Source organism: Tympanuchus pallidicinctus, unplaced genomic scaffold (genome assembly GCF_026119805.1).
Source record: "Tympanuchus pallidicinctus isolate F22 unplaced genomic scaffold, pur_lepc_1.0 scaffold16, whole genome shotgun sequence".
Taxonomy (NCBI): domain Eukaryota; kingdom Metazoa; phylum Chordata; class Aves; order Galliformes; family Phasianidae; genus Tympanuchus; species Tympanuchus pallidicinctus.
Genome location: NW_026294679.1, coordinates 19,219,422 through 19,247,315, shown reverse-complemented (window position 1 = coordinate 19,247,315; position 27,894 = coordinate 19,219,422). Strand labels below are relative to the sequence as shown.

Below are 27,894 nucleotides of genomic sequence, written 5' to 3'. Positions count from 1 at the left end.
GGGCCTTTAAGGCAAGGCTTTAAGGCAAGCCCTGGGCATCCTGATCAAGCTGTGCGTGTCCCTGTTTGTTGCAGGGGAGCTGGACTACATGACCTCTAAAGGTCCCTTCCAACTTATGAGGATTCCAGGGTTCTATAAAACTTAAGGAAAGGAATTACGGTAGTTACTACACTGTAACGGTGGTTTTACTTTGGATGCTTGCCAGCTTGATCAAATCTTTGTGAACATCCTGAACTTTTGTTTTGTGGACACAGAAGTTGTTATGGTTTTGGTAGTATTCTGAATTTGTATTTGTAATATTGTGTCCCCGAGTGCTGGGTACTGACCTCCTGGGAAGAGTACTGAACTTCAATACTTGTGTTGAATTTGATACACTCAAAAAGGGCAGCTTTGTAAATACCAATGAGCTTGAGACTCTCTCTTATTCCATTGAAAGTAGGTACAGCTGCTGCACGGAAAGAAATAATCAGGAACAAAATTCGTGCAATTGGCAAGATGGCAAGAGTCTTCTCTGTTCTCAGGTATTTGAGTTGTTTCTGCTTTCTTAAAATCCTTCTTAATCTGTGTATGCTAGGAAAACACATCTCTGTTCCAGGATAATAGATACCACACGTTTTTTCAGGGAGGTCATCACGCCTTAGAATCTCATTTTGCATGTTGATGTACCCCACTGATGTTGGTGCTTTTGGTTAAATAATATTTTTTTGTTGTTATTTTTTGAGATGTGTCCAGCCATTTGGTTTAGTGGGTAATATTGGTAGTAGGTGGGTGGTTGGACATGATAATCTGAGAGATCTTTTCCAACTGTAATGATTCTATAGATTAACTGCAACAGTGAGCAGGACAATACAAAAATAGAGATACTGAAATGAGAAGCGTGAAAGTGAAGGTCCGGGCTGGCTAGGAAAGTGTCTGTCATAGCAGAAAGTTGAGGACTTGTTTTGTTTGTTTTTCTTTTGTTGTTTTGAACTGTCCTGTTTGTTTGATCCCATTTTCTTGTACCAAGCTAGACAGAAATTGTATTTACTTAAAATATAGTATGCTTATAGTATGTCAGTATGTTATAGTACTTGCATAGCGTATTTATGTCTTTCCACAGAGCATAAATATTCAAACAGGCTTAATTTTTTGAAATTGGTCTCTCCTGGAGCACAGATGCTTTCAGTGAAACTGTGGGTTGTTCTATGGTGCTGAGTTGCATTCAGTACCTCATGAGGCATTCACTGCTATGTTCAGAGCTAATAAGTCTGCATGTGAATAGTTGCTCCTATGTTGGTTCAAAAGTAATCAGTATTTGTAGTTTCTAGATACCAGAGAGAGACGAATATGACATAGAAATATTTTCCCCTTTCTAGTTGATTGAATTTGAATTTGCATCAGTCTTGACATGCATAAAGCACAGTAAAAGTAGGCCTTCCTCCCCAATAGAGAATACCAGTTTTCATGAGCAGATACTTACATTTTCATTACTATTTTCTCTTAAACCAGGGAGGAGAGTGAAAGTGTGCTGACACTCAAGGGTTTGACTCCCACTGGAATGTTACCTAGTGGAGTGTTGGCTGGAGGACGACAGACCCTGCAAAGTGGTAATGATGTTATGCAACTTGCTGTGCCTCAGATGGACTGGGGCACATCTCACTCTTTCGCTAACACTACACATAATGCATGCAGGGAATTTCTTATGCTTTTCAGTTCTTGTCTTAGCGGCTGATACAGGCGGAATGTTATGTGTTAATCAGGCAATGTGAAATGGATACTTAACCAGGGTATAAAACTAAAAGCAAACGAGTTTAGCAGTGTCAGGCCACAGTTTTCAGGCTTTGAGCATCCTCAGTTTACAATTCTTCAGATGGTGCGGATGGGGTGCCCTACTAGATCTGGTGTTAAGATACTTGGTCGTAACAGATACAAAAATTGCAATGTAATTTTGCATCCTTGTCTGCTTTCCATGAAAATGACTTTACTATGTATCTGTTAGTATTTTCATTGACAGTGTCAAATTCTCACTGGTATCAATCCTAACAAACGACTACAGGCTGCAGAGTTCCATTTTACACTCCATTGATAGATTGAAATGTGCTTCGTTTTGTACCCTGGTAATTAATGCCAAAGTTTGTTCTCTATGTTGTTTGTCAAATGTTCTATGTATAATTGACCTCCCTGAATTGTCCTTGTAACATGCTGTTTCCTTCCTCTGCAGATGTAGCTGCTTTCTTAGATCTGTCTGTCTCTCTCTAGGTATAGATGTATGTCTGTATAAGTGTTAAAATTAAACCACTATCCCAGACACTTGTCTGTCTCTTGATGTAGAAGCAATGTTGTAGCACCTTGTTTTTGAGGTTTGCTGCATTTGCTGCTGCACACTGTCTGTGCATTTTGAACAATAATGTACTTGAAAATTATTCAGTAATTGTTATAAAATCAGTTGAGAATAAAGGGATTGAATTTAAAACTTGTAAATAAATCAAAATAAAAGGGTGTTACTAAGTGTGCATATATTTTTTGCATGAAAATAAAAAGAACTCTATACAAAATACACCTGTAATCTGGCTCATTGAATATTTTGTAAAAGTTTTTCTTTTTTTTTTTTTTTTTTAGTTTGTTGAATTATTGGATCATATTTTTCACAAGACCCGTAAATGATTAACCAGGCTTAGAGACAATGCTGTGAGATTGTACCAAATGTATTACAAGAATGAAGTCCAGGTTTGCAGTGATGGATAACTAAAATAGATCCATCTGAAAGTGGACTTCATATCAGCAGCACTCAACATAAGATATTCAGACTTTTTATTTGCTATCCTCAAGATTTAATAGAAAGTATAAAACGGTTGTGTTTGACCACTGAATTTTATACCTATTGAAAGATTGTGATATATTGATTAACTGAATTACATTTTTACACAATCTGTTTTGCAAGAGTAGCTGCTTTTCTTGTTTTGTGATTTAGGCTGCTCATTTGAATATTTTTAAATTTTCTATTAGAATTTTTTGTTGCTGTTTTTTTTTAAACCCTTTCACTACATTTACTATTAAACAATCAAAGCTGTTCTTCTATAGCTTTGAAACATGAATGTCTCATTTTAAGTCATTTCTCAGTGGACATATAATGTCTACAAGTAAATTTATATGTCCAGTGTATGTATGTGATTGTTTTGTGAATGTCTATAACAAGAAGTGGTGTACGTTTCCTAATCCATCCAACTATTCCAAAAGCATATGTTCTAGTTTTAATTTTCATTGTTTAATAAGATACTTTATTATGCTTAAAAAAATGAGTTTGTATTCCTCTCACTCATTTAACAGTTTTTTAACCATGTTACATTGCAAATATTAGAGAGGATCAAACTGACTAGAAAATTTTTTTAACATAAAGCATACGGCTTTCTAGCATTACTGAAAATGTGGGATGTTTGGAAAGTATGCAAAATGCATTTTGGATTTTTGTGGGTGGTTTTTTTTTTCTTGACTAGAATTTTCTGATGGCAATATTCCTTGATGCATTACATTAATATACATCACTTGTTCAATCATGCTGATGTGCTAAAGATCTCCTGCTGACTGTCAGTTCTCCTTAATTCCACTAACTTTGTTTTTACAGATAAGGATTTAACTCAGTTCTCAAAAAGAACTTTTTGGATTCGTTACACTTAGTTGCAGAACTGAAAGTAAATCAAAAATAAAATAAAGCTTCACTAATTGATGCTTTACTGTAACCATCACATCAGTGAATTCATATTCGCAGCAGAAATATGGTCACTGATACTAAGATTTCCTACTACAAATTTTTACTTACTTTTTGAAATATATTGCACGTGTGTTGATCAGTAGGCTATCAATAACTATCTCAAATCTCTAGATTTGAGAAAACAAATAGTATCCATTGCTGTACTATTTTTGCTTACCCCATTTTACTCACGATAAAATTTGCTCAGATCTAAGCAGGCTGTTTACCAATACATTTATAAAAAGCTGTGGAAGTTATCAGGATTGGGAGTGTGTGTTTACCTTCCTCTCAAATCTTAGCAGCTACTGCTGCTGTTTGGAAGCATCCGTTCAGCCAGGCCTCCTGTGCTTCGTAAGGAACAGGCCATAGACGTGGAGGTTGGAGGCATTGACGTGGTGCTGCGTGGGGCACCAGAAGTAGTAGTCCATTGAACTGAGCTGCTCTGTGGGAAATGGTTGAACAGATTCTTACCACAAAACAGATGAATCTGAGGGTAAACGAGAAATTTGAACTACAGTAAAAAGGGTTAAACAAAGACAAATCCATTTTTAAAAGGTAATTTTGAAAAATTAATGCAAAATTGGCAACCTTGCTCGCAGCGGGGGGGTTGAAACTGGATGATCATTATAGTCCTTTTCAACCCATGCCCGTCTATGAACTACATTCTATTGAAATAGTCTGGTTTTTTTTTTTTCCCCCTAAATGTACAGATATATATTTTTAAAAAGAATCAAAGGTTATTTCCAGTTAGCTTTAATGTTCTAGGATAAAAATAGACCTTGAGAAATGACAGCCTTTGTATATCTCTAAATTCTTTTCATATGTTGGCAAGGATTTTGGTCAGATCTGTCCCTTAAGTAAAGCAGGGGCAAGGTTGGAATTGAGGATGGAAATGCCATTGGGTTCCTTCAACGTTGTCACTTAAAATTTACTGTGAAAGTGAATTTTCTGAACAAAGAGTTCTAGTTTAACTAATGTGTTAGTGTAATACAACTAGTGTAATACAACATTTATCCTAGGTTAATCAGGACTTATGAAGGTTATAGTTTTAATCTAGAGGTACCTGCAAAAAAGAATCCAACAAAATTACTTTCCAAATTGAAAATTGTGTTTTTTCAAATGCTTGCATTTTCCAGTCAGTTTGTTCTTTTGTGTCAAGGTGAAAGTTACCTTTTTCTTAAGTGCATTGTATATTCCAAGATACTTTTGGAACTAAAGTAGTACTAGTAGAATGACTTAGGTGTAAATATTCAAATCTGTATTTATGATCAAGCTACATAATTTACAGAGATAAATCAGTATCCGTGATCTTTTCAGGAAAAGATTGAAAACAAAGACTTCACAGGTAACAGGAAATGGTGGAAAGAGGTGTTTCTTATCACATAGTTTTGTACCTATATGGCAAATTGGTTATATCTTGTATTCAGTGATATTCCAAAGCAATTCTTAAACTAATTTGTTTTTACAAATTGAGAAAGTTTATTTTCCCTAATGTAAACATAAATTGCCATCCATTCCAGTGGATTTTTGGTATAACTCCAGGATTGCCCTTGCTCCTTTAGAGTTGTGTAGGGTTGTTATTATTATTATTATTATTACTACTACTATTACTATTATTATTATTGTAACTGGGAATGTGCAGTATGTAGAAGTTAAAATGCTGCATTATTCTCATCTATTCCACAGTATTTTAATAGGAATTCAAGCAACTATTTTTTTTAAAGAGTATCTCTGGAAATGAAGGTTTTATGTAACGTTAAGGCAGAGTGTAGGCAACTGATACATCTGCTGTGTCTGGTTTGTGTTGGCCAGGAAATGAGAAGTACTAAACTTAATTCACTTGGACAAATTCTGTTCTAACACCATCTTTTCCTAAATTGATAGTTTTCCTAGCATTCACTTCAATATAGGTAAACCTACTTGCGTAGTGCTTCATATCCATTGTTGTTCATCAGTATCTAGCACTACGCAAGTCGGTTTACTGCTAGGTACTGTTTTCAATTAGAATCATAGAATCATAGAATCACCAAGGTTGGAAAAGACCTAAAAGATCATCCAGTCCAACCGTTCACCTATTCCCAATAGCTCCTACTAAACCATGTCCCTCAATACAACATCCAGTCTTTCCTTGAACACCCCCAGGGTGTTAGAATTTATTAGAATAGGTGACTAGAGGCATGGCAGATAGAAGAGGAGGCAGTAAGCTGTTAGCAACGTTGAAACTCAGCTACAGATTAGATCTTAATTACAAGTATTTTGCTTGACTGGTCTGCTCAAGTAGGTTAGTTTGAATTTGAAATCCTCATAACCTTGCGTTATAGATTTGACTTTTAGATCTAAAGCAATAAGCAACAGAAAAATCTCAAACCTCAGAAATTACCACGTTAGTCATGGTTACTTATTACAGTAGAACCAGTAAGCTAGATTTTTCTTCATGTTACGTGAAGTTATCCACCAAGACTGTTACAAGCAGAGCTCTTCATGCTCTAGGCTTTGTTGTTGGTTCAACCAAGCAATTTATGAGACTTTGTAAATATGACTTGCTAGATTTGTCTTTTGTAGTTTAAATTTCACGTTTTGGTTCCCAGGGATGCTCATTTAAGCGTAAAATATGGTGAGAAATTGACGTACAAGTTTAACTTCAGGGAGTTAACCGTAAAAAGAAAAGTATTTTCTTATTAGCAGAACACTGATAGTATTACATTAGAACATCCTGCTTGGTAACTTAATGAAGCTCACTAATACATTTTAATCTTCAGAAAGTTAATCTCAAATAGATTTTCTTTTTAACCATACCACAACTTTAACATTAATTGACATCTTATGTTGCTTTCTTTAAAGAAAAAGAAATAATCTCATAGAAATGTACAGTTTAAAACATAAATGAAGTTCCAGTAATCAGTGTTTCTCTTGGTATACTTTGACTTGATAAATTGTAATAGTTAAAATGTAGGAGAAGTTTCACTTAAGCTTAAAAACAACCCCCAGAACCTTAATTATAATTTTAAATAATTTTAATCTAATCTGGCGTAGCGTTCTATATTAAATTGATCATTGCCTTTTCTGCTGTGCGATATTACACTCTTCATCTTTCTCATTCATTTTGCATGCATCTGCTCACTTCTGTACAGCCACTGTAGAGGCAATTGAGGCTGAAAAAGGTATGATCAGAGTCTTTGCCATTGGCAGAGATCTGTGGTGTCTGGGAGGGAATTCAAAAGTACTGTGTGGGTGTGTTTTACTTTCAACTTGCACAAGCAGAGATGAATCAACTGTATTGATTCATCCCTTTTACATGTAACATTCATTTCTGGCTCCAGGATGATGATTATCTTTAATATTTTAGGGATGTTCTTGGGGTTTTTTTGGTCTTTTTTGTTTATTTTTACAAAATATGCAGTAGGTTTTTGTATAACAGCATGTTGTGATACGTGGTGTTGTCTTGAAGTCCTTATGATGATAGTGTTTAGTGGTTTTTTTTCTGCATTCAACTGCAAGATTTTGTTTGGGGGGGCTGGTTACGTGTGGAAGGAGGGTTATTTATGCATGCTTTTCTCATAAAATCTATTTTTAATGGCTTTGAACATATATATATTTTTTAAATTTCCGTAACACATCTGATAATGCAAGACATACAAATGTAATGTGGTTTTTTTCCAATGGATTTTATACATAATTTGATGACCAAATTTATTTCTTGTATATATGCCATCCTGCCAGTACAAGGCATATTAAACTCCATGGATTATTGGTGCTTCTGTGCTAAATAAGCTGTTATCTGTGCACCCTTTTTAGCTGTGTTGAGTAAAATGCCATCCAGTTATTTGGTATTCAAGTACTCAACTTCAGACTGTTGAAGTTTTATTCAAAGATGCTTTAGTTTCCTCTTGCTCAATATTCATTGAAGTGAATGACAAACAGCATAGCAATTGGGAGAGCTGCCTTTGTGGCCTTTGTGTGCTTTCAGATTTGGTTGTGAAGCACTAATTAATAACTTTATCATTTGTTTTTTAATTAAGGAAGTCAGATCTCCAAAACTATAAACAAGGGCCGTATTCTGTTCTCTCACACACATGTAAGATGTTCCGTTGTTGTGAGTGAAAGCTGTGCTCATGTCTCCAAAGAATGATTCCATCCCAAAGAACTCAGTCTTACCATGTGGTTAACTGTTTTCAGGTCTGAAGTAAACTACAGACCTCGTTCACTAAAATAATCAGTAGAAAAATAATACTTGTTTTCTATATGCATCTTAAATACGTATGTATTTAGATGGCACCATTGTTAAACACAGTGCTAACCCAGTGACTGTGGTTGTGTCCATTTCCATCATCCGTGTGATTAGCACAGAATGTGACCCATATCCTGCAGTTTTGCCTGCATGAAAACCGCAGGATCAGGCCATCAATGTGTATGCAGGACGTAAACCTCTGATTACTTTTGTGACCCTTTGCTTCTTTGCCTCCGCTGCACTCGCTGTGCTGCTTGCATCTCACTGGCATTCCCCTGAGACATAGGGATGTCAAGCTGAGCTTGGCAGCGGGAGCAAAGGGTGTTCAGAGCCGGCCACCCCAGAGACATGCAGAAGCAATCAAGTGGGCTTAAGCACCTTGATTCCTCCTTGCTGAATATTTGCCATACTCTGTGCCTTTTGTTATAAACTCAGGTCACGAGAGCCATTGAGTGTATCAGGAGAGCAACTTAGAGCAGCTTTTACTAGTACAGATACAGAGCCATACATTTACGTGGCTGATTTCCTACCTGTGTTTAAGCATCATTTATTAGAAAAAGTATATGCTTTCGACTTCTTTTTCCATTACTGACATATCAAATTTGCATTTTGTTAAGCAATACGAGGATTCTCTCCGCAACATAAAATCTGCAGTTTTGAAGAAGCAAAAGGTTTGGATAGGATCAATGAGAGAATGCCACCAAGAAAAGATGCTCTTCAGCAAGATGGTATTAATACTATAAACACAACAAATGCCAATGGAAACAATGGAACTGGCAACAACAATGCACAGTGACCACGTCAACTTCTGGTTTACTCACTTATGTCTTGCCTGAGAATTCCTAGATTACTGCTTTTTGATGTGACAACAGACGAAGTAGCCAGGGGGGTCAGCGAGGTGACTACTTACCAGGAGGTGGAGCACCATCTGCCTGACCCTGCTGAAGAACAGCATCGTGCTTTGAGACAACAGCCCCTCTCTTCACGTGGTGACCGATCTCCTGGGAGCATCCTTTGTGTATTCAGGCTGCTGCGTCTGCAGAAGAGCTGGGAGGAAGGCAGCGGGCTGTTATCACTAAAGCACCCCTAGACTAGCGTCTTATGCTTGTTGTTGTCAACACTTTACGTTTACAAATGGGATTTTTCTTTCAGTAGAGGTAGCTTGTTTGTTTGTTTGTTTGTTTTTTAAATCAGACTTTCAGATACGACCCTAAGAGCTAACTATTTATTAATGGACATCGGTTTCATGAATTGTCTTTAAAACAATAGATTAGAATGGTCTTAAAATTTCTGAGGCTGCAAAAAAAAAAACTGTATTTTAAATAGAAAAAAATGCCAAAAAAAATCTCAGTTGGTCATTCTGTAAAAAGCTGACCTCAGGTTTACTCCTTAGATGTTGCTGATTCTATATTGTATTCACTGTATTTTTTAGTTACAGCTTATTGGAAGATTTCTATGTAGGAATGTTTATTACTTGAACACAGATTTTAAAAAATATTTAATTTAGAAACATTTTTGCCCAGCTTTTTCAAGACTCTCCCCCACCTTGAACTTTAAAAAAAAGAAAAAAAAAATTATATATACTAATTTTAAAAGTAAGAAAAATATGGGAGTGTTAATTTTAAGGTACTTTTAATTGAACTTTGTACATTGTTTAAGTAAATTTTGATTCATATCAAGTCTGTAAAGCTTGGCATTGTATTTTGTGTATGCATGTTTTCATTTTGCAAATACTTAATATATAGACCTATGCTGTACATCTATAGGTTACGTAGATGTTATGGGTACTTTTAGTTTATCGTGAGTACTGCGGTTGCATAAGTAGCTAGTAATCACTGGGCTGAATAGCTGCAAGCTTGTCATTATTTTTTAAGCTGTAAAGGAAACTGAAACTGTATCGGACATAGGTTTTGTTCTAGGCGAAGCAGCGCGTAATCAATTGCTCTGTTCAACTGCTAAGGCATTAGTGAAAGTGTAAACTTGAGACTGCATGTATTTTGATATCTACAGGACTGCTTGGTTAAAATAAAAATTGAAGCCCTGTGCTAATTTGTTCACAAATAATGGACTGTACTGATTGCCACTGTACTTTGTTAATATTTTGACATTTGCTACGTGTCCTTCTCATCCCCTGGAACACAACTTGAAACTTATGTCACTAGAGTTCATCTCCTTTTTTTGTTTGCCATGAAGTACGATCTGTACATACCCCGTCTGAGTTGGAATTTTATGCATGTTCTGAACTATTCAAGTATTTTATAAACAGTAGCACACAATAAATTTTGTGCATGGGCTGCGGCTCCTATCCCTGTGTATTGGTTTTATTTGGCATACTGGGGTCTCATCTGACCCTGAAAATTGGTTAGAAATGCTCTTCCAAATCTAAGCTATTGAAGGAATAGCCAACGAGGTGAGATTTAGCTTGCGGAGAAATCATTTAACGTAAATACTATTCTATTTCATTTTTTTTAATCGTTATTTCTCATGTATTGAATATCTGAGCATCTTCTGTCTGCCAGTCTCCATTGCTGGGTAGTGCAGCCATGAGGACGGCCATGTCCCACGTGTGTCACTTTGAGCTGAGGGCTATGGTGCTGGTGGAGCCTTGGGCGCACTGGGGGTGGGATGGGGCTGTTTCGACAGTCGAGGCAGATACCTGATTTAGGGCTTTTCGTGTGTTCTCTGTAAGTAGGACAAGCTGCTGAGCGAGATGAGAACACAACTGATGTGACACTAATGGAGTTTTAACGTTTGCTTTTACTTTATTGCAGATGCGTTGTAACTGGGAACTGTTCTCAAAGTCTGTGCGCAGAAGTTCAAGTTAACAAATGGTAAGTTGGTTTTTTTCTGAAACCCACAGCCGTGAGCTGTGCAGTCTGTGTGCAGTGTGTCAGAGCAGAACAGCCAGCTGGTGGTGCAGTACAGCCCAGGTTTTACATAGTGAGCATTGTGATGGGACCTTCCTCCTAAGCACCAACAGCATTTCCCAAGACCGCATATTCACGGTTTGATACTGCAGTCTTCATTCTCAGTGTTCTGGTTAGCTCAAATTGTATGCGCAGAGAAAATACAAATCTTTGTGAGAAAAGGCCTTGCTGTGTGACAGAGAACTGGCTCTCATCTGGCAGGCATTGCTGTGCAACAGCTCTGCTCACCTCCCTGAGAATCCCCTTCCAGCTGTTGTCAATAGCAGTGTTTGCCAGATATGAGGGTAGAGGTGAAGTAAATGTTATAGTCAAGTTATTGTCAAGCTGTTTGTCATACAGTGTACATTCTGTCAGCCTTTAAGCAAGTAATCAGGTAAAAGAATTGTGCCTGTGAGCTTTTTCTGTTTAGAAAGTAATCCCTCCTTGTTTGCTGCTGTTTCTGAAAGGTCTGGAGCTGTCTCTAATTCTTGCATTGTTGAAGAGGAAAAAAAGGTATCCTGCCTCTCAGAAAACTGTAAGTTGTTTCGCTTTGTTTTCCGCTTCCAGGATTTTAAGTGGGAGGAAGGTTCTGCATATCGTTAGCGTTAGTCTGTTCTCAGTGGGGAGGGGGAAATGCTTGGCAATAGCTCTGCCAGCCCACGGATGCAACAGCAAAGCAAAGAGCTGTGGTTTCTGCAGTGCTGCTGTCTGCAGGGAGAAGGGTTGGGAGGTGGTGGGGGTGGGGAAGTGTTCTGGGTGTTCTGAGAAATGTGAATGCATTTTAGCGAATCTGAAAAGCAGGCCTGAAAGTACAGAACGTGTTTGAGGATGGTTTTTTGGCCTCCTGTTCAATAGAGCTTTGTGCTGCTGAGACACTTGCTGCCACCTGCTGAGCTGAGCCAGGAAGGCAGCCCAGTTCACAATGTCTGCTCACATTTAGTTCAGTGGCAGACATAATGCTGAATGTTTAATAGAAGAGATTTTTGTATAGTGGATTTTTTTATCTGTTACTGTTTTACAAATACTTTTATTACGTGTGTACAATGAAAGATTTGCCATATAAGAATGGATTCTACCAGCTGCTACTGGTTTTGTTAGAGGGGTAAGAAAAAAAGAGCTTTGCGTTTTGTATGTGAGGCCTATATACGATATTCACTAGTTAAAGCATTGCTTAGAAATGTTAGGAAACTCATTGTTAGCTGCTGGACTTCATGCTTCCATTAAATTTATGGCTGGGGACAGATACAGCGTGGTTTTCTATAAAAACAAATGCACTACTCAAAGCTGGTTTTCTGTTTTCCTTAATCCTCTGAAACCATTGCTGCATCATTTGTATTGTGTGTCGCTGTCACTTTCAACTTGGATTAACACATGTTCTGTAGTGTTAGTATTTGCTTACAGCAAATTACGGAACAATGAAAGAACAATATAACCCACTTTTTTACAAGGCAGTACTTCAAAATTAGATTTGAAATTGCTTCTCCTTTCTATTGCTGCCTTAAGCACAATGCTAACTACCTCCTAATCATAACTAATTAAAGAACTTACATAGAGAAGGCATAGTCATCTTCTGCCAAGGTGCTTAAACTGTACAGTGTGACTTAAACTGAGCACTTGCTGCTTTTTTCAACGTTAGGAGGGGAAGACAGAAAATAATTCTTATTAGAGAACATTTTTTTTTTTTTTTGTCATCTGCAGTTAGCTCTGTAGTTAAGTTTAGAGATTTCAAGGAAGTAATTATGCAGGAGTTTGTAAGAGGGGAGGTGGTTTTGTCTGGGTAAAACAAACAAACCTAAGGCTTAGGGCTAGTAGACAAGATATATCTTTTATTATACAATAAAGAGTAATAGGTGCTGTAAATTAAGGCAAGTGTAAGTGCAAAAAGCTTAATGAATCACCAAGAAGGCGTGTTTGATTATATGTTATTCTTTTACGCACAAGAGTAGTCGGTGTCTGCATGAAGCATGTTACATGTCCTTCGGTTTGTTTTAAAAAAGAAAACAAACAGCCAGGTAACTGTCTTCTATTGACCAACAATTGCCAGTAGCAAACGCCTGTAATCGCCGCTTGTATCACTTGCTATCATTGTAGCCAGAGTCTTCTGATACATTTCTGTGAACTTCTGTTTAATTTGCACCAGATCAATCTGTGCAAAGAAGATAAAAGAAAGTGTGAGACTTAAATACAAAGTATAATTCTAACTCCTAGATATAACTGTGCATCTCTTTCCTCACACTGAACACAAGTCAAGGGTGCAGTGTGCAACTGATCAGTTCTGTAATTTGTACAAGCCAACTGGTCCCTCTACAGCTGCTCCCAAAGCAGAGGCTGGCTTGTTCCTTGCTTTGGTAGCACGGTAGTATCCTGACTTCATAGAGTTGAAGTTGAGATGCTTTTCTGCTACATGGGCAAACAACCACAATGAGAAAGGAAGACAAGCAGCATTGCTATTTAGCCAGAGACTTAAATTATTCTATGAAACTTGACTTCAAAACTTTGTTCATTTAAATCTGAAATGGATAGAAGCTTTACTGCAATGCATGATTGCTACAGCTGTGAAAGAAGGACTGCATAAAAAGGTGGTTAGAGAAGATAGACCTCACAAGGAGTGGAAAGCTACAGAGGAGAAGGTTTCTTACCTCACTGCGAGTGACTACAATTCTGATGAGGGTAGAATCATCTGTGCCAGCTCCTTTCATAGAATGATAAAGCCTTTCTGCAAAAAAGGCTGGGCGATCGAAGGCGCATTGCACTGCAATAAGGTATATTCTTAGGATTAGTTCCAGTATTGTACAGTGATACTGGCAGGATCAGTTCAGGATTTATGTTGTAGTCAGCTGCAGGTAGCTGTCAATACAGATTCTGTTATTCTGGATTACAGTAACTGTTTTGCTAAAGTGGGTTTATTTTGAAGCTGAACAAATGAGTTATTACTTCACAAGAAAAGTTGTAGATATTACCAGTTAATTTTTCTGAAAGTGCTTTTTACAGGTGACTGAAACCTTAATTCTCAAACAGGTTGTTTCCAGTTCTTTTCCTTACATAGCTGGTACCAGGATATGAGCACTTTTACTGGTGTTCCATTGCTAGGCCCCAGTAACAAAAGTACAAAAGTAAATAGTTTTCATTCACAAATAGCTACAGAATCTGCTAAATCTGTTAGATTTTTTTTTTACTGTTTTTTTCTTCTATGTGATCCTCAGGGATCATTTTTTCCTGCAGAACTTGAGTAGAATATAGTCTGGGAAGAACTTATTTAGTATGATAGCTTTTAATCACTATGGTTGCAGACATGCTGTCAGTTTGGTAAACAGTGGTAGAGCTGGTGTGCAGAGTACTGGTTTCACTTCAGTAACTCATACTGATCCTGTCAGAAGTCATAACAAATTTGAAATGCTTTTCTAGAAGTTGGCAGGGATTAGTGAAATCAGAACAGGTCTTCTCTTCTGGTAATGCTTTCCTCAGAAATGTTGAGCTTTTGAGGGGTAGGTGGTGGCAGAGGATTGTAGAGTGAACCATGCCTAAAAGTAGCTTCATGGTGGGTCTGAGATCACATGTGGGGTGGTTCAGCTATCTCTGCCTCTGTTAGTGGCACTGGCTTCATTTTGCAGGGCTCTGAAACACAGAACCACCAGTGCTAAGCAGTGTCCCTTGCTTCTGTGTAGTCACATGTCTTTCTAGACAAGTAGTTTCTGTGTAACCTTCTCTGGCTTCAAACCACCAGCTAGATGTCTGTTTCCTCCAAGTGCAAAGTGAGTAATCTGAATAATTAAAGTTACTTTTGTAGTAATAGAGTCTCAGATTGTATATTCATTTGCCATATGGCCAGTGCTGAATTGGATTCTTCCTCAATTACTTTTAGAAAATTAAATTCTTAGGGGATAAGAGTAAGGAAGAAAGTATCACTTACAAATAGCCTTCAAGCCACGTTCCACATTTCCAGAAAATTCTCGATCAATGCTGCTTGCTAAGTCACGATTAGCAATCTACAAATAAATGAGATCAACTTGTGGATCACGAAATGCAGCAACATTTGGAACCTTAGTTCAAAATATGCTGACCAAACTCATTTGAAGTCAGTGAAGAATTCCTACCCTGGAATACGCCTCAGCTGTTGCTCTCAACTGGGGAAAACTTCTGCTTGCCAGCACCATATTAAAGCAAGATTCATCCGTCCCGAGTTTTCCTTCACCTGCTTGGTAAAGACGCTGAGCATCTTCTTGAGCTTTTTGATAATCCACGGTTTGATTCTCATCCCGGTTACCCTAAAAGCAAGGTTAGCAGAAGTCAAATGAAGTAGCACAGAGAAGCTGTGCTTTCACTGCTTGGAGTACAGACCCCAAGCGTGTATCTCCGAAGCTTGAAGTAGGATGAGTGATACCAGTGAGAAATACATTACATTGCTTTAAAACTATTATTTGGATTAATATTTCTTAGAAAAAATATAATTGTGGCCCAAAACTTTGTCAGTAGGGTTTGGTTTAAACTGTGGATATACTGCGTGTGTATTTGTATATATATACATACACACTCATATGTTGCTTCACCTATGAATACATTTTCATCTGGTCTTTTTCAGGAACTGCACTCAATTCTCTATTTTATTTAATAATGAAAGCTTTCTCTTGATTTGTTTCTAGGCTTCAAGTTGCAATGAATCTTCCTAAATGAACTAATGAATTACCTTTCTGAATATGCACACCTGAAATATCTCAGGTCCTATATTATATTTAGAATTGCTAATTTCAACTATGAATGTATCCAGAAAATATTTATTATAGTTGTAATATGTCAAGTAGGGCTTATGTGACATTTTATGCGCTTTGGGATTTGCATTCTTGCTGCACAGTGCATGGATGGATGCTGCTAAATGTATTGGCTGAGTAGGCTAAATACACACTCTTAAATACTATTGTGTCTGTAGCTGTTAATATAATATTTAAAGTATGTGGTTGTCAGTTACTGTACTGGATTTATCAAAATAAAAATTAGCATGAGCTTCAAGCTTTGCTTTCTTGTGGACTTTGATTTTGTAACTCAAATGCCTGGTGAATAGCTGAACTCTCATAAAGGTAGAAGCAAACAGAGTAGAGAAGAGTCGTAGAAATTCAAGGCAGGTGTATCAGAAAAATGTGGGAAGTTGCACGTGCTGTGTATTTCTTTCTAAACATGGATAACAGCAAGTTACTGTTCTTCAGTACAAAAAGAGCCCCAGTAAATAACATGAGATAAGCAGCCTTCAGTGTTCACAGGAGTGTAGTGGTAGCACACGTGTACTGCTGGTTATCTGAAGGGAGGGTTACAATGTGATTTGGAAGGTGATGTTTTGTTTGAGGGAACTCTCACAGATATTTTACGTGCTATAAAGGTCATCCTAACAAAATTACCCAAATAATGTTACGCAAAAAAAAAAGAAGCACCTGGCTTTAACAGCAGCGTGGAGCACTGCTTGTAGCATGTGCTATTTGAGCATCTGCTCAAAGTATTTACACAGATCTTCTGTGGGGAATACAGAGTGCTCGATTAAGTCGCTCAATATGTCATATAGATAAGAAGGAATTCTTCCTTGAGGAGGAGTTGAGGTGTTGTATCTTGTTAGAAAGGAAATTAGTCTAGGGCTGGCTTCAGTCTCTGGCTAAGCAGGCACAGGCAATTCATTAATGGAACAATTATGGATATATGCAAGGAATGCACGTGCATGTCTTAAAAGTAAAAATTGTCTCACTTGGCACATAGATACAAGTAACCGTTCAAAGTGTCCAGAAGTGTCTGCTCTGATGTCTTGTTCGATGTCCCTTCCAAATTCTGATTTATAGCAGTTCACTATTTCTCGTATTTCCTGGTTTGTCCTTGTGCAAAGGATCTCTATCAGCACTCTCTCCTGCGTGCCTGCTCCCTGTAGGCAAAGCAAAAGAAGGCGTAACTACAGAGCACTACCTACTTCATTTTGTTCGACTGTAAAAATAAGCAACCAGCTGTTATTTTAAAAGAGAATACGATTCCTATTGTAAGAACAGTGTTCTAGTTGGTGTGAAAGCACCAAGTTCACCAAATGCTGAACGTGGAATGAAGATTTCTGAAATGCTCAGTTCTGCACTGGCTTAAAATAATACCCTGTCTACTATGGCAATGTCAGCCATAGGTAACAGAGTGTAGGTTTAAGAAGAAAATGAAAAAATGATTTGGCAACCTTATTCTGGGAACATATTGGAGGAAGGCAGAGCCTTCTGATAGCCCTTAAAGTCAGACATATGCATATAAATACTCTGAAGGTGAGTTTCTTATTCCAAAGGTGACTGGTTCCTCTGCATGGAGGACCAGCAGAAACTTTTCATAGCTGGTTTCCTCTGCTCAGGATAGAATTTAACTGGGGGTTCTGAGTACAGACACATCCGCTGGCATGACCATCACTATTCGGGCAAGGATTGCGTAGGCTTAAATCTATATGAACCTTCTGAGTAGTACTGTAACATGGTTAATTTTTTTAAATGGTTGTGTAGGTCTTGCCCCCACTAAAGCTAGATCTTCATTTGTGCTCCATATTCTTTAGAGATCTGCATTGCTATCTGATTTAAGTGACTTGTTTCCAGTAGTCAGCCACCTGCTAGCTGCTGCCACTCGAGCAAGGAATTCAGGTAAGTTGGACATACCAGTTTACCTGAGTTAGAAGGTTAAATCAGCTTGCTCACCTAACCCCTAATGTGGATTTAACACCCAAAGAGATACTTGCATCCCCTGACCTTAAGAAAATACTCCTTCATTTTTGTCCTGTTAAAAAAAAATTAGGTTATCTAAAACTATCAGTTAGTAGCTATGGCTTGTTTCCAGCAGGGAGAGGTATGCAACTTCAGTGTAAACAGTGCTTATTGGTTAAAAGAACTCTGGCTCTCATTAGGTTCTAGCAAAAAGAATGACCAAGAGAGGGGCAGAGAATAAAATTCAATCGTGCAGCATTCATTCCCTGCTGGACAGCTGCTGCAAACTGACCAATCCTGCAGTACTGGCACATGCAGCAGAGAAGAATTCTAACCTCAACAGTCCCTAAATTTGTTTTCCGCAAGATTTTTCAACAGTGCAGAGATCAGGTATTTTGTTTTCTTGAATGAGCATTTTTAGATGGTTTTGAATTATTTTGTTCACAGGAGAACCATACCTTCATTGCATGACGTAAACTCCAGGCATCATAGTAAGTTCTAGGCATGAAGAGTGCCAGGATCAGTTCTTCCACATTTCCACTTAATTCAGACTTCAGGTCTTTAATTAAATCCTGTCCAATTAGAAGCACAAAAAGGCCATTGTTATATAATATGTGAGCTACAAATTACTCTTAACACATTGTTCAAGTGGCACAAATTTTCACACACACGCCCAGATTAGAGCAGCTGATGAGCTTCTGCTTTTGTTTGCTACAGTACATTACATTGTTATCCATCTCCTGAGAATCCCTAATATCCACCAAGAGCACGGCCATCGCTCCCCTCTTTGAGAATACTGGTAAAACAGATAGCAGCACACATCCATAACTCTGTAGTGACTGGAGTGCTCACTGAGGAAGGAGTGCTGAGTTCAGTTCCTTCCTGCATCAAGTATTTCCAACCCTACAACTCCAGTTACTTGCAGAATTACTTATCGTATTTTAGATACGAACCAACAAGTTCAGCCCGGTGGGGAAAGAGCTGATTTTTTCAGGGAGATTCAAGTTGGATATTATAAAAAATTTCTTCTCTGAAGGAGCAGCAGTGCACAGGAATGGACTGCCCAGGGAGGTGGTGGAGTCGCTGTCCCTGCAGGAGATGTGGGGATGTGGCACTGAGGGATGTGATCAGTGGGCACAGTGGTGACGTGTTGACGGTTGGACTTGATTTTCAAGGTCTTTTCTAACTTTTAAGGATTCTGTGATTCTTTCAGAGTAGTGCTACTAAGCAGATAAAAATGTAAGATTTCACCACAGCAAAAAGCACAGAAAAGAAATGATTTGAAAGCAGGTGTCTGCAAGACAGACTCCTTTGGAAAAGAACCTTCCATTATGTATCATAAAGGGGGCAACAGGAGTAGACGGTCTGCAATTTTCAGGTGAGCAGAGTTACAGCAATAATGGCATGGAGCTGAGTTACTCCAGCGTGCTGTGCCTTAGCAGTGATCCTCAACCAATTTATCAGTTGGCTTTTTAGTGGGAAAAAAAAAAGTTATTTCAGCACTAATATTTGTGCACAAAACCTCAGGAACATCATACAATAAGACAGTTTAATCTCAATTAATTTCTGTCTTCTAAGTACTGTCAACTCAGAAAAGTTTCTGCTTTGCTGAGGGACCTTGCCAGACTGCCGTATGCCTTCACTTCTACCAGGTATCAGAACGCTTGAATACCAGGTGTCTACATGGTATGCAGTGAAAAATATAACCCAAAGAGGTGCATTTAATAAATGCCCCAAACCACTCTCCAGGACTAAAATGCAATTAGGCAGTTACACATCAGCTGAAATGATGGGTTTTGTTTACTGAACGTACCTTGCCATACATCGTCTTGAAAGCTGCCTTGATTTTTTGCCTTTGGTCATTGGAGCGGTTAGATACAACATCAATGATAGCCTTCTCATCAGTCCCTTGGAAACAGAACAGCAATGGGAGAACTTGTAATAATCCATCTAAGGCAGTGCATTTTTTAATCTCACATTTTTGCATAGTTATATAATAAGTGCATGAATATCATTTAAGTGTGTTTACCAAATTTTCTTTGTAACTTAGAGTCTACTAAATCTCTTTTGGTGTGACTTCTGATAAGCTTTTGGAAAAATGAATACCTTTATGGTTAGATACAAACTGAAGCACCAAATGGCATTGACACGTTACAAATGTAATGCCTGTTGCTTACTTACCAAAACCTTTCATAGCTTTGCGCAGAATTTCTGCATCCCTTCCAGCATCAAAGTTTGGAGCAGCTTGAATTGTGCCCTGAGTATACTGAGCCATTGCTGCAGGCTGAAAACAAAAGCGATGTATAACTAGCAATCCTGCACAATACTAATTCAACTTTAAATAACTGCTTAGCAGTGAGTACTTCAGAGGGAGGAGCCACAGAATGGTTTGTTCCACTTGTTCTGCTGGCTCACCATTTTTCTCTGACACAAAATCAGGGTGACAGTTGTGTTGAACAGCTTTGGTCGACCACCACTGCCAGAGCAATGCCTTTATGCAGGCCTGCATGGTGAGCATACAGAGATACTGACTGATGGTTTTGTTTGGGGTGTATTCTGAGTGTGGCCAGGAACTCTGCAATGACGTCATTGCTGCTTTTACACCAAAGGAAAGTTTGTCAGTGTTAAACAGTTGATAATGTAGGACCAATTCATATCCTTTCATATCAAACTCATTGAGAAACGCTGTATTAAAATGCCTGTAGGCAAATACATGACAGCTTAAATTTTATTACTTTCAATTAATTATTCAAATTATAGAGTAAATCGGAATCCTGTTGATCCTATTGAAAGCAATGTCAACAAATCAATTACTTTTCTGCATGGCAAGATGCATACTCTGTTTGGGTTTTTTTCCTTTTTTCCCTTTAGCAGAAAGCCCCTCTGAAATTCTATGATAGACAACCTGAGTGCTGCAGTGATGCAGTGACGTTCAGGGTTGTATTACCTGAGTTCCCCTTTGCCCAGAACTGCCTCTAATAGCAATTCTTCCTTGCACTGGGGACAAAATAAGGGACTGTTATTAAACAACCTTTATTAATAATATCAGAATACATTTTCAGCCATCAGTGCCTGTTTGTCTGTGACGCATCCCCAGCTCGTATCCAGGCCTCCTCCCTAATATTTGCCATACACCCAATCTCCCACTAACAGCAAGGTGAAAAAAATAGAGAAGCAACATTAAGATCTTATTATATTAAGATAAAAAAAGCACACAGCACATACCGGACCAGGTGTTGGTGATGGTGCTTGTCCACCAGGATAGCCTACTGAAAATGAATGAAATAACAAAATAAACAGATTAATTATGTTTCTTCTTATTATATAAATGCTAATTAAGCTGAAAGTAAAACCATTTATAGACATGGTAAGTTACAGGTCTACCACAGCAATAACCTATGTGCTAAGTAACAATACCTATAACTGAAGCTCTTGCCATTGAGAACAGTGGGAAGAAGCAATCACGAAGCATTCTGGTAGATACTTTAGTGAGGCACTAATAAAAATGCTAAATTTACTGGTGCTGTGAGAGCTGGAAGAATCTCTCCTTATTAAATATGGCTGCCGTTGATGAAAGCCAAGATGATCCATGCAAATGAGGAATGCACGTCCCATGCTCTCTGGCAGAGTCATTTTATTTATGTTAAAATGTCTACAACATATTAACAACAAATGCTGAGAATTCACTGGTGCAAGAACTGAAGAAATCTCATTTCATGTTCAAAATCATTGTGAATACAAAAGATGCAACCACTTTTTAAAACTGATATTTTATTTTTATCTATAGTGCATATGCACAGTTAATGTTGTTTTAATGGCAGCTTAATTATTAAAGTCAGTGAAACAATCATTAAAAGAAAGTTTGCTGCTCTGAATTTCTTGCAGACGCAACTGACATCCCAGGACAAAAATGTTTTTGATGGTAACTGACTACTCAAAGCATGAAGAACAATGCACTGGGTTTAAGCAACGGTGTGCATTCTCCTTTCCACTCCCTCGTAATTCCTGGGATCACTGTGAACACATATCTGCTCAGGTTCCTGAAAAATATATCCATGTCTCTGAGATGAGCAGAACTACCAGATATCTGTTGAGTGTGGATTCCCAATTTAACATTTCTGGTCAGATAAGTGCAGTTTGAAGAAGGATAAGCACCTAACCAATGATCGTTAAGCACTGACAGCCATCCCTTTTGAATGCAGCACATAAAGGTGATTCTCACCTGCTCTTCACTTGTCAGGAAAGGTGAAAGGACACGCACAGCATTCAGACCTCAATGGCTAACAGTAACAAAGGTAAGGGCCTATTTTTTTTTTCTTACTATCTATCTTGGGATCTCTTGGTTTAGCCTTGGATTCTTGATGTAGCATACATATGGCACGGAAGCATCCACATACCAGGAATTTGTGCTGGTCCACCTCCACCATAGCTTTGGGCAGGAGGCTGGGGATAGCCACCAAAGCCAGGGCCAGAGGGAGGCACGCCAAACCCAGGGCCTGTGGGAGTTAGGAGCAGATAACAGATTTTAGCACACAGCATTTCTGGTTTCTGGCACAACATGAGCCACAGCATTGAGCTGCACAAGAGATTGTTTCTTTTCTCTCTATCTATGCAGTGGCTCACAACCCAAAGCCATCAAAACTCTGCTATTAGCATGCAGGTACTTATTGGTAGGTAGCAATCTGGCTGTCTAGACCCTGCTGCCTAAATTGATCACTGAACAATCGCTTGCTTTTCTTTACTACTTTCCCGAGCACAAAGACTTGGTTACAACAGAAATAACTCCCAAGGGCTGGATCTTACCTCCAGGATAAGATGGCATTCCTCCAGCCTGGGGAGCTCCAGGGAAGCCCCCTGGGGCAGGATATCCTCCTGCCTCTGGATACCCAGCACTGGGTGGTGCTGCAGGAAAGCTCCCTCCTCCTGCTGGAGGATATCCTCCAGGAGCAGCAGGGTAGGTGTACTGCCCAGCGGGCGGATAGACAGACTCCTGTCCTGTGGGCTGAAATACAAAGAACCCACGAGATGTCTGTACTCTATTACAGAGTGAAAACTCAAGCTACTAAAATGTCCATATATGTGTAATAATGTGATTAGGTTTAGCTCTTAGGAGCAGCAGCAGCATTCCCTAAACCTAGACACGGGCCTTCTGGCTGGGTCCTCTGATGCATCTCCCTAGCAGTAAAATCTAGCTCAAAGGCCCACCACCACACCATTGTGCCCAGGAAGATCCCCTTCCTTTTGTTCAGCCAGACTCAACAAAAAGATTTTAATAGGATTTAGATTTGCAAATCCAAGGTTTGGATCCCATAGGCCTGCTAGGATGACTATCAATATTACCGAAAATAATTTCACATTGACTTTTTGCACTATTGCAGACTAGAAAACCTAGCATGGCTACTCTGGCATCTACATGGTCTTTTAAATTTGTGAACCGAAGCTGCTAGATTTTAGATGCCAGCTTAAAAAATAATCATAGTATCATTTGAGTTAGAAGGGAACTTAGATGTCATGTAGTCCAACTCCCTTGCAATGAACAGAGACAATTGTGAGGGTTCAGCAGAACGTTGAATAGGGTAAAGAAATCCCAAAGTTAAGAAAGTCTGGCTTCTGACACAGTTATCTCTTTAGTCTGACTGACTTTGGTGTTTCAGAGGGAGTCTGGGTAAATTGTAAAGCAAAATAACTGAAGAATTTACTGCATATACTTTGAGTTTTTCACTATTTTATGGGACATAGGCTGAGCTCCATTTTAAGTCAAGTACTACATAAATAGAATTGCCACAATTACGTTATGTTCGGTGCCTTACCAATTAAAGCACGAAATTGTGTCGAGCTTTGAAAAAACAAAACAAAACACTGCAACATCAACCATGCCTGATACATTCCAGGCCTTCCAGTTTCACTGGAGTTTTCAGTCCATTCAGTCATGAACTGAAGGTGGAATAAAGTACTGTGGCTGAAGGACTGGGGGTCAAAGTCAAGTTAAAGTGTCCAATATCCTCAGAAAAATATTTACTCAGTGTTGTGGGAAAGCTGGGTTCTTGAGCTTGGATTGCTCAGCAGCTTTACTCCTGAACGAAATGGCCAGGATGTGGGCATACAGGTGGTTTGGGAGACACTGGTTCAGACAATACCCTGTTCCTAAAGATCCTCATATTTGTTAACAATTACCAATGCTTTAAAAATAAATCAATAAATAAAGCACCATTTTGCTGAGGTAGTTAGCTGTATGCATGAGAAAACAAAACAGAATGAAAAAGACTAAAAACATCAAGGTAACAACCTAAACAAGAAGCAGCCACCCACCCTCTGGAACAATGGGTGATATTATAAAATATGTATCGGACTTCCTTCTTGGAGTTCATTTGAGATAAATGCAAAGTCACACTCAGAGATGGATATGTAGATAAAAACAGCTGCTATTTACGTGCACACAGTGAGAAGGGATGTTGGCTCTAAATACACTGGGAATGCAACACAGGTAAAAGCCATACTTACAGGGTAGCCAGGGAAAGCAGGGTAGCCAGAAGGGGGATAACCTGGGTATGACATTCTGGAAGAAAAAAAAAAATTCCCTGTCAGTCACTACATGAGTGTGTAGCTGCCACTTGTTGGTTTAGTAACTGTGACGTTACTTGAGCAACTCAGTTAATTCATTCAGTGTTGCTAAAAGTACTCATCAGCTACAAAACCACAAACCTTTTCCTTTTTTTTTTTTTTAATTTTTTATTTTTTTACACAGTACAGCAAGCAGAATTCAGAAGAGAAGCATCATCAACTTTGTAATTACTTGCTACCTTAATTAGGTCAGATAGATGTTGAAGCACAGTAAGAGTGCTGAACCTCCAAAAGTAATTCTGGAATACAGGCTACAGAGCTTGAAGTCTCAGCAGGAAGGGGCTGAGCCTGTGTCAGAACAGAGACAGAAGAGTTAGGCTCAATTCCATGCTTGTATCCTGTCAGCCTGCACCCCTTCACTCACAGGAATAGCTCCTGAGAGGAGAATAGTACTTGATCTATCCCACAGAGAACCATCTAATAGAAATGTATCTTTTGCCTGCTTTTGGCTGTTCTTATGAAATAGATGCATGCACCAAAATGATTTCAAAGATCAAATAATGGGGTTTAAACTAAGAAGTTCTAACTTCTTGAATAACACAAGCCAGAATTGATGCTAGCTGTAACAAGTATGACAAGTAAGCAGGACAGCTCAAGTGTGGGAGGACCAGGGTGGTTCAGTAGCCACACGTCTATTACTTTGACCTTTGAGTCCCTATTAAGATCCCACATTTGTCTGTCTCCAAAACATAAGAAATGACTCAGTGTTTCTTTTCCTGATGGTAATAACATGGTGCATCCTGCAGAATTAAACTGCGCCCAGTGCTGGTCAGTGCACCATGAAAAAGATTTGCAAAGATCTGAATTTTAATCCAAAGAGCTTATTTAAGCATAAGAAGATAACACTATAGATGAAGGTTTATATTAGCACAATACAAACTTACACGTGACATACAATAAATTGAAGAAAAGGGCATAGAAAAGTTTTGCAAGTGCTTGTTTTCTGAGCCTGCAGGCCTTTCAGTCTTCAAGTGACTGTTCTGCCAAAAAATGCCTCCGTGAGGCATTCCTGTCTTGCATAACTGAAGAGGGAAAGAGGTGGAGGAGCTGCTGGGTGGGGGCCTCACACAGAACCGACCTCCACAGCAGCTCCAGGCGTGTTGTTTCTTGTGCAAGAGCTGCTGGCTGGAAAGGGAGGGGATCTGTTTCATTTTTTAAATCCTTTAAAAATAAGTGAAACTGCTGTTTCAAAATTTGTGAGCAGAAAGAGCAATCTTAGCCTCCCTACAAATACTTTATGCCAATGGAATTATTTCTGTTATTTCAAAATACTACTGCCCTCACGCTCAAACAAAACACCAAAATGAGGAAGCATCCAGGCAGGAGTTCAGCTCCCAGCTACTTCCCCAGTACCCCACATCTTACTGTACTCCTCCTGCATTACTTCATTTGTGCAGGAGATTTCTGTTTCCTGCTAATAACTATTTCAATCCTTTTTTTAATAGAAGGACTGGGGGATTAGAAACAGAAGAAGACAGGCACTGGGAGTTACTCATTGCATGTTTATGAGGCAGTGTCCTAGCTGCCACAAATCAAAGAAAATGGGAAATACAAAAATGAATTGTAATACAGTTACTGACTATTCACATTCCTAGGTATTCCACAGGCAAACAAATGGACGAAAGCCATCTTCTTGCTGTGTTGTACCACTAATTCCACAAATGCTGCCTTAAATGCCTCTGACTTACTGTGAAAAACATTAAAACTTAGAGCAGGTTAGTTCAAATGAGAGCCAAAGCAATCTTGTAGATAAGTACAGCTATGTGGTCTCACAGTGATAAAGCAGGAGAACTGCTTCAGGGGGCTTTCTTTGTAAGAAAGGGAGACGAACTGTGTGAGGTGTACTTGGAAATCATAACTGTAAACACTTTAATCATAAACACTGCTAATTGCCATATGTTTCCCTCAGAAGAAGCACACGGGCAATACCTGTGCATTATCTACTACTGACAGCTATGTGCATTGACTTTTCATTCTGGCTTTCCACACATTTCTTCCACTTCTGTTACTTAACCATGGGCTGCAGCTCCCTTCAGGAAGAAGACAACTGCCAACACTTCCTTTGGGTTTCAGTGTCACTCTTTCCACTCAGTGGGAAAACAGAGTGTCAGCAAAACTGGCCGTTAAAAACCTCCACTCTATTGCAGCCTCATGCTCCGTGTAATTCAATCAAAGTCATGCTGTTAAGCAGGCAATAAGGTGAAGCCTGTAAAACGGGCAGGTGTGCACAGTATCACATCTCCTGTGCTCACACTGCTTTTTGTAAGGCAGCAAGCAGCCGGTGGCTGCAGGTCACCTGTTCCAACAGCTGTACAAAGTGTAATTAGTATACAAGTGGGACCCAGCAGTATTTTATCTGTACTGAAACATACCAGTGTTTAAATTGATTGATGAGATACTTAATGTAGAATGAAGTCAGTTTTTTCAGCCATGTTCCCCATTCGCTGTCAAACAAATTCTGACACAAAAGCTTTTTAGGATTCTGGTTTCCAAACCTCCTTTGCAAGGAAGGCGGTATTTGTGATGAGCAGATCACCCACCCGTGCACACCTGTGACGTACACGGACTGTTGCAGTGCTTAACTCTTTCCTTACTGGCACCGCGTGGGTTCCATTTCTGGGACGTGGGTAACTGCTGGTGCGTTTTGGGGCCGGCACCGGGATTGGCAGCGTTTCGTGTGATCACCAGCTCTGTCAAGACCCCAGTTCCTATTTCTTGTGTTTGTAACTCAGAAAAGTGACAGCGTTTTCTTGGTCAGACGTACTGTGGTGAAGGGGTCAGGTAAGGACTTCAGCCCCGGTCCCTGCAGGCGCTCCGCAGCCGGCTGCACAGTGCCGTATGGCGATACGGGCTTCTCCGACAGCAGGACCCGAAGTCCCTTCAGAACGCACCGACCGGACAGCAGCGCGTACCGAAGCAGCTCTCCTCATATCCCGTCTTACAGATACAAGTATTCACAACAGCAGTACCTGATTTCGGACCGCCTGCTCCCGCTCCGAGCTCAGCCCGAGGGCCGCGGAGCGGGGCAGAGGCCGCAGCCGCCCGTACGGCCGACAGGAGGGCGGGCTCTGCCCGGCACCGATACCGGCCCTCCCTCGGCGTCCCCCAGCGGAGGGCAATGGGAGCCACCATCCCGAGGCTTCGCAGGCCTTTCTCGACGGAATCGCAGGTTCGGACGGTTTTTATTTGCTTCGGGGACTCGGGACGGGATCGACTCCGGCGATGTAACGCGGGGTTCGGCGCGGGCAGCATCCCGCCCTGCGGCGGCTGGAGGACCCCGCCCGCGGCCGGAGCCGCCGCCCGTCTCGGTGCGGTCACGCAGCGCCGCGGGCTCTCGCCGCAGGGCCGTGGCTCTGTTGGCCGGCCGTCCGCGCGGAGGCGGTACCGCTCTCGGTACTTGCCCTGAGGTGGCGAGGGACCTGGTTCCCGCTCCCCAGCGGACCGCGCCCTCCCCCGGCGGGGCACCTGCCGGCCGCCGAGTCCCGCCGTGCCCCATCGCAGCCTCCCGCGGGGAGCGGCCGGGCCCGGGGCGGGGGACGCGCGCGCGGCGCCGGGCTGATCGCCTTTCTTCCCCCTGCCCGCCCCTAGGCGCCTCACCTGAGGGAAAAGCACGGAGCCTCCGGCCTCTCTGCAGCAGCTACACCGCAAAATGGAGGCCGTGTGGCCGGGAGGGACCCGCCCCGCCCCCGGGTCCGCCCCGGCCCGGCCCCGCTCCCC

General features: G+C 40.0%; 2 protein-coding genes across 11 annotated transcripts in view; one reads left to right on the top strand and one right to left on the bottom strand.

Moving 5' to 3' along the window:
- PPP3CB (protein phosphatase 3 catalytic subunit beta) overlaps positions 1-19,465 on the top strand; it is a 55,141-nt gene extending 35,676 nt beyond the window's left edge. For 2 of the 8 annotated variants that reach the window (XM_052678197.1, XM_052678201.1), the window contains exons 11-14: positions 437-521; positions 1,489-1,586; positions 6,859-6,888; positions 8,573-10,260. In XM_052678197.1, coding sequence (XP_052534157.1) covers positions 437-521; positions 1,489-1,586; positions 6,859-6,888; positions 8,573-8,751 — 392 coding nt within the window. In that variant the 3' untranslated portion in view covers positions 8,752-10,260. Of the gene's footprint in view, positions 1-436; positions 522-1,488; positions 1,587-6,858; positions 6,889-8,572; positions 10,261-10,726; positions 10,787-11,328; positions 11,397-15,501; positions 15,867-17,411 lie in introns of those variants that run through there. The other 6 variants (XR_008205370.1, XR_008205369.1, XR_008205368.1 and 3 more) reach the window with 6 other exon arrangements.
- Positions 12,668-27,885, bottom strand: ANXA7 (annexin A7). Of its 3 annotated transcripts, none has more exons than XM_052678202.1 (13): positions 27,775-27,866; positions 24,058-24,112; positions 22,360-22,558; positions 21,954-22,052; positions 20,782-20,825; positions 19,738-19,840; positions 19,370-19,464; positions 18,015-18,128; positions 16,587-16,757; positions 14,956-15,126; positions 14,772-14,847; positions 13,501-13,613; positions 12,668-13,007 (listed from the first exon to the last, which is right to left on the bottom strand). In XM_052678202.1, exons 2-13 carry the CDS (start codon positions 24,109-24,111, stop codon positions 12,885-12,887), a joined length of 1,362 nt encoding a protein of 453 aa, XP_052534162.1. In that variant the 5' UTR covers position 24,112; positions 27,775-27,866; the 3' UTR covers positions 12,668-12,884. The 3 variants fall into 3 exon arrangements, with proteins under 3 accessions (XP_052534162.1, XP_052534163.1, XP_052534164.1); XM_052678203.1 differs by having other exon boundaries at positions 20,782-20,822; XM_052678204.1 differs by lacking the exon at positions 22,360-22,558 and having other exon boundaries at positions 27,775-27,885.
- Between the last annotated feature and the right edge of the window lie 9 nt (positions 27,886-27,894).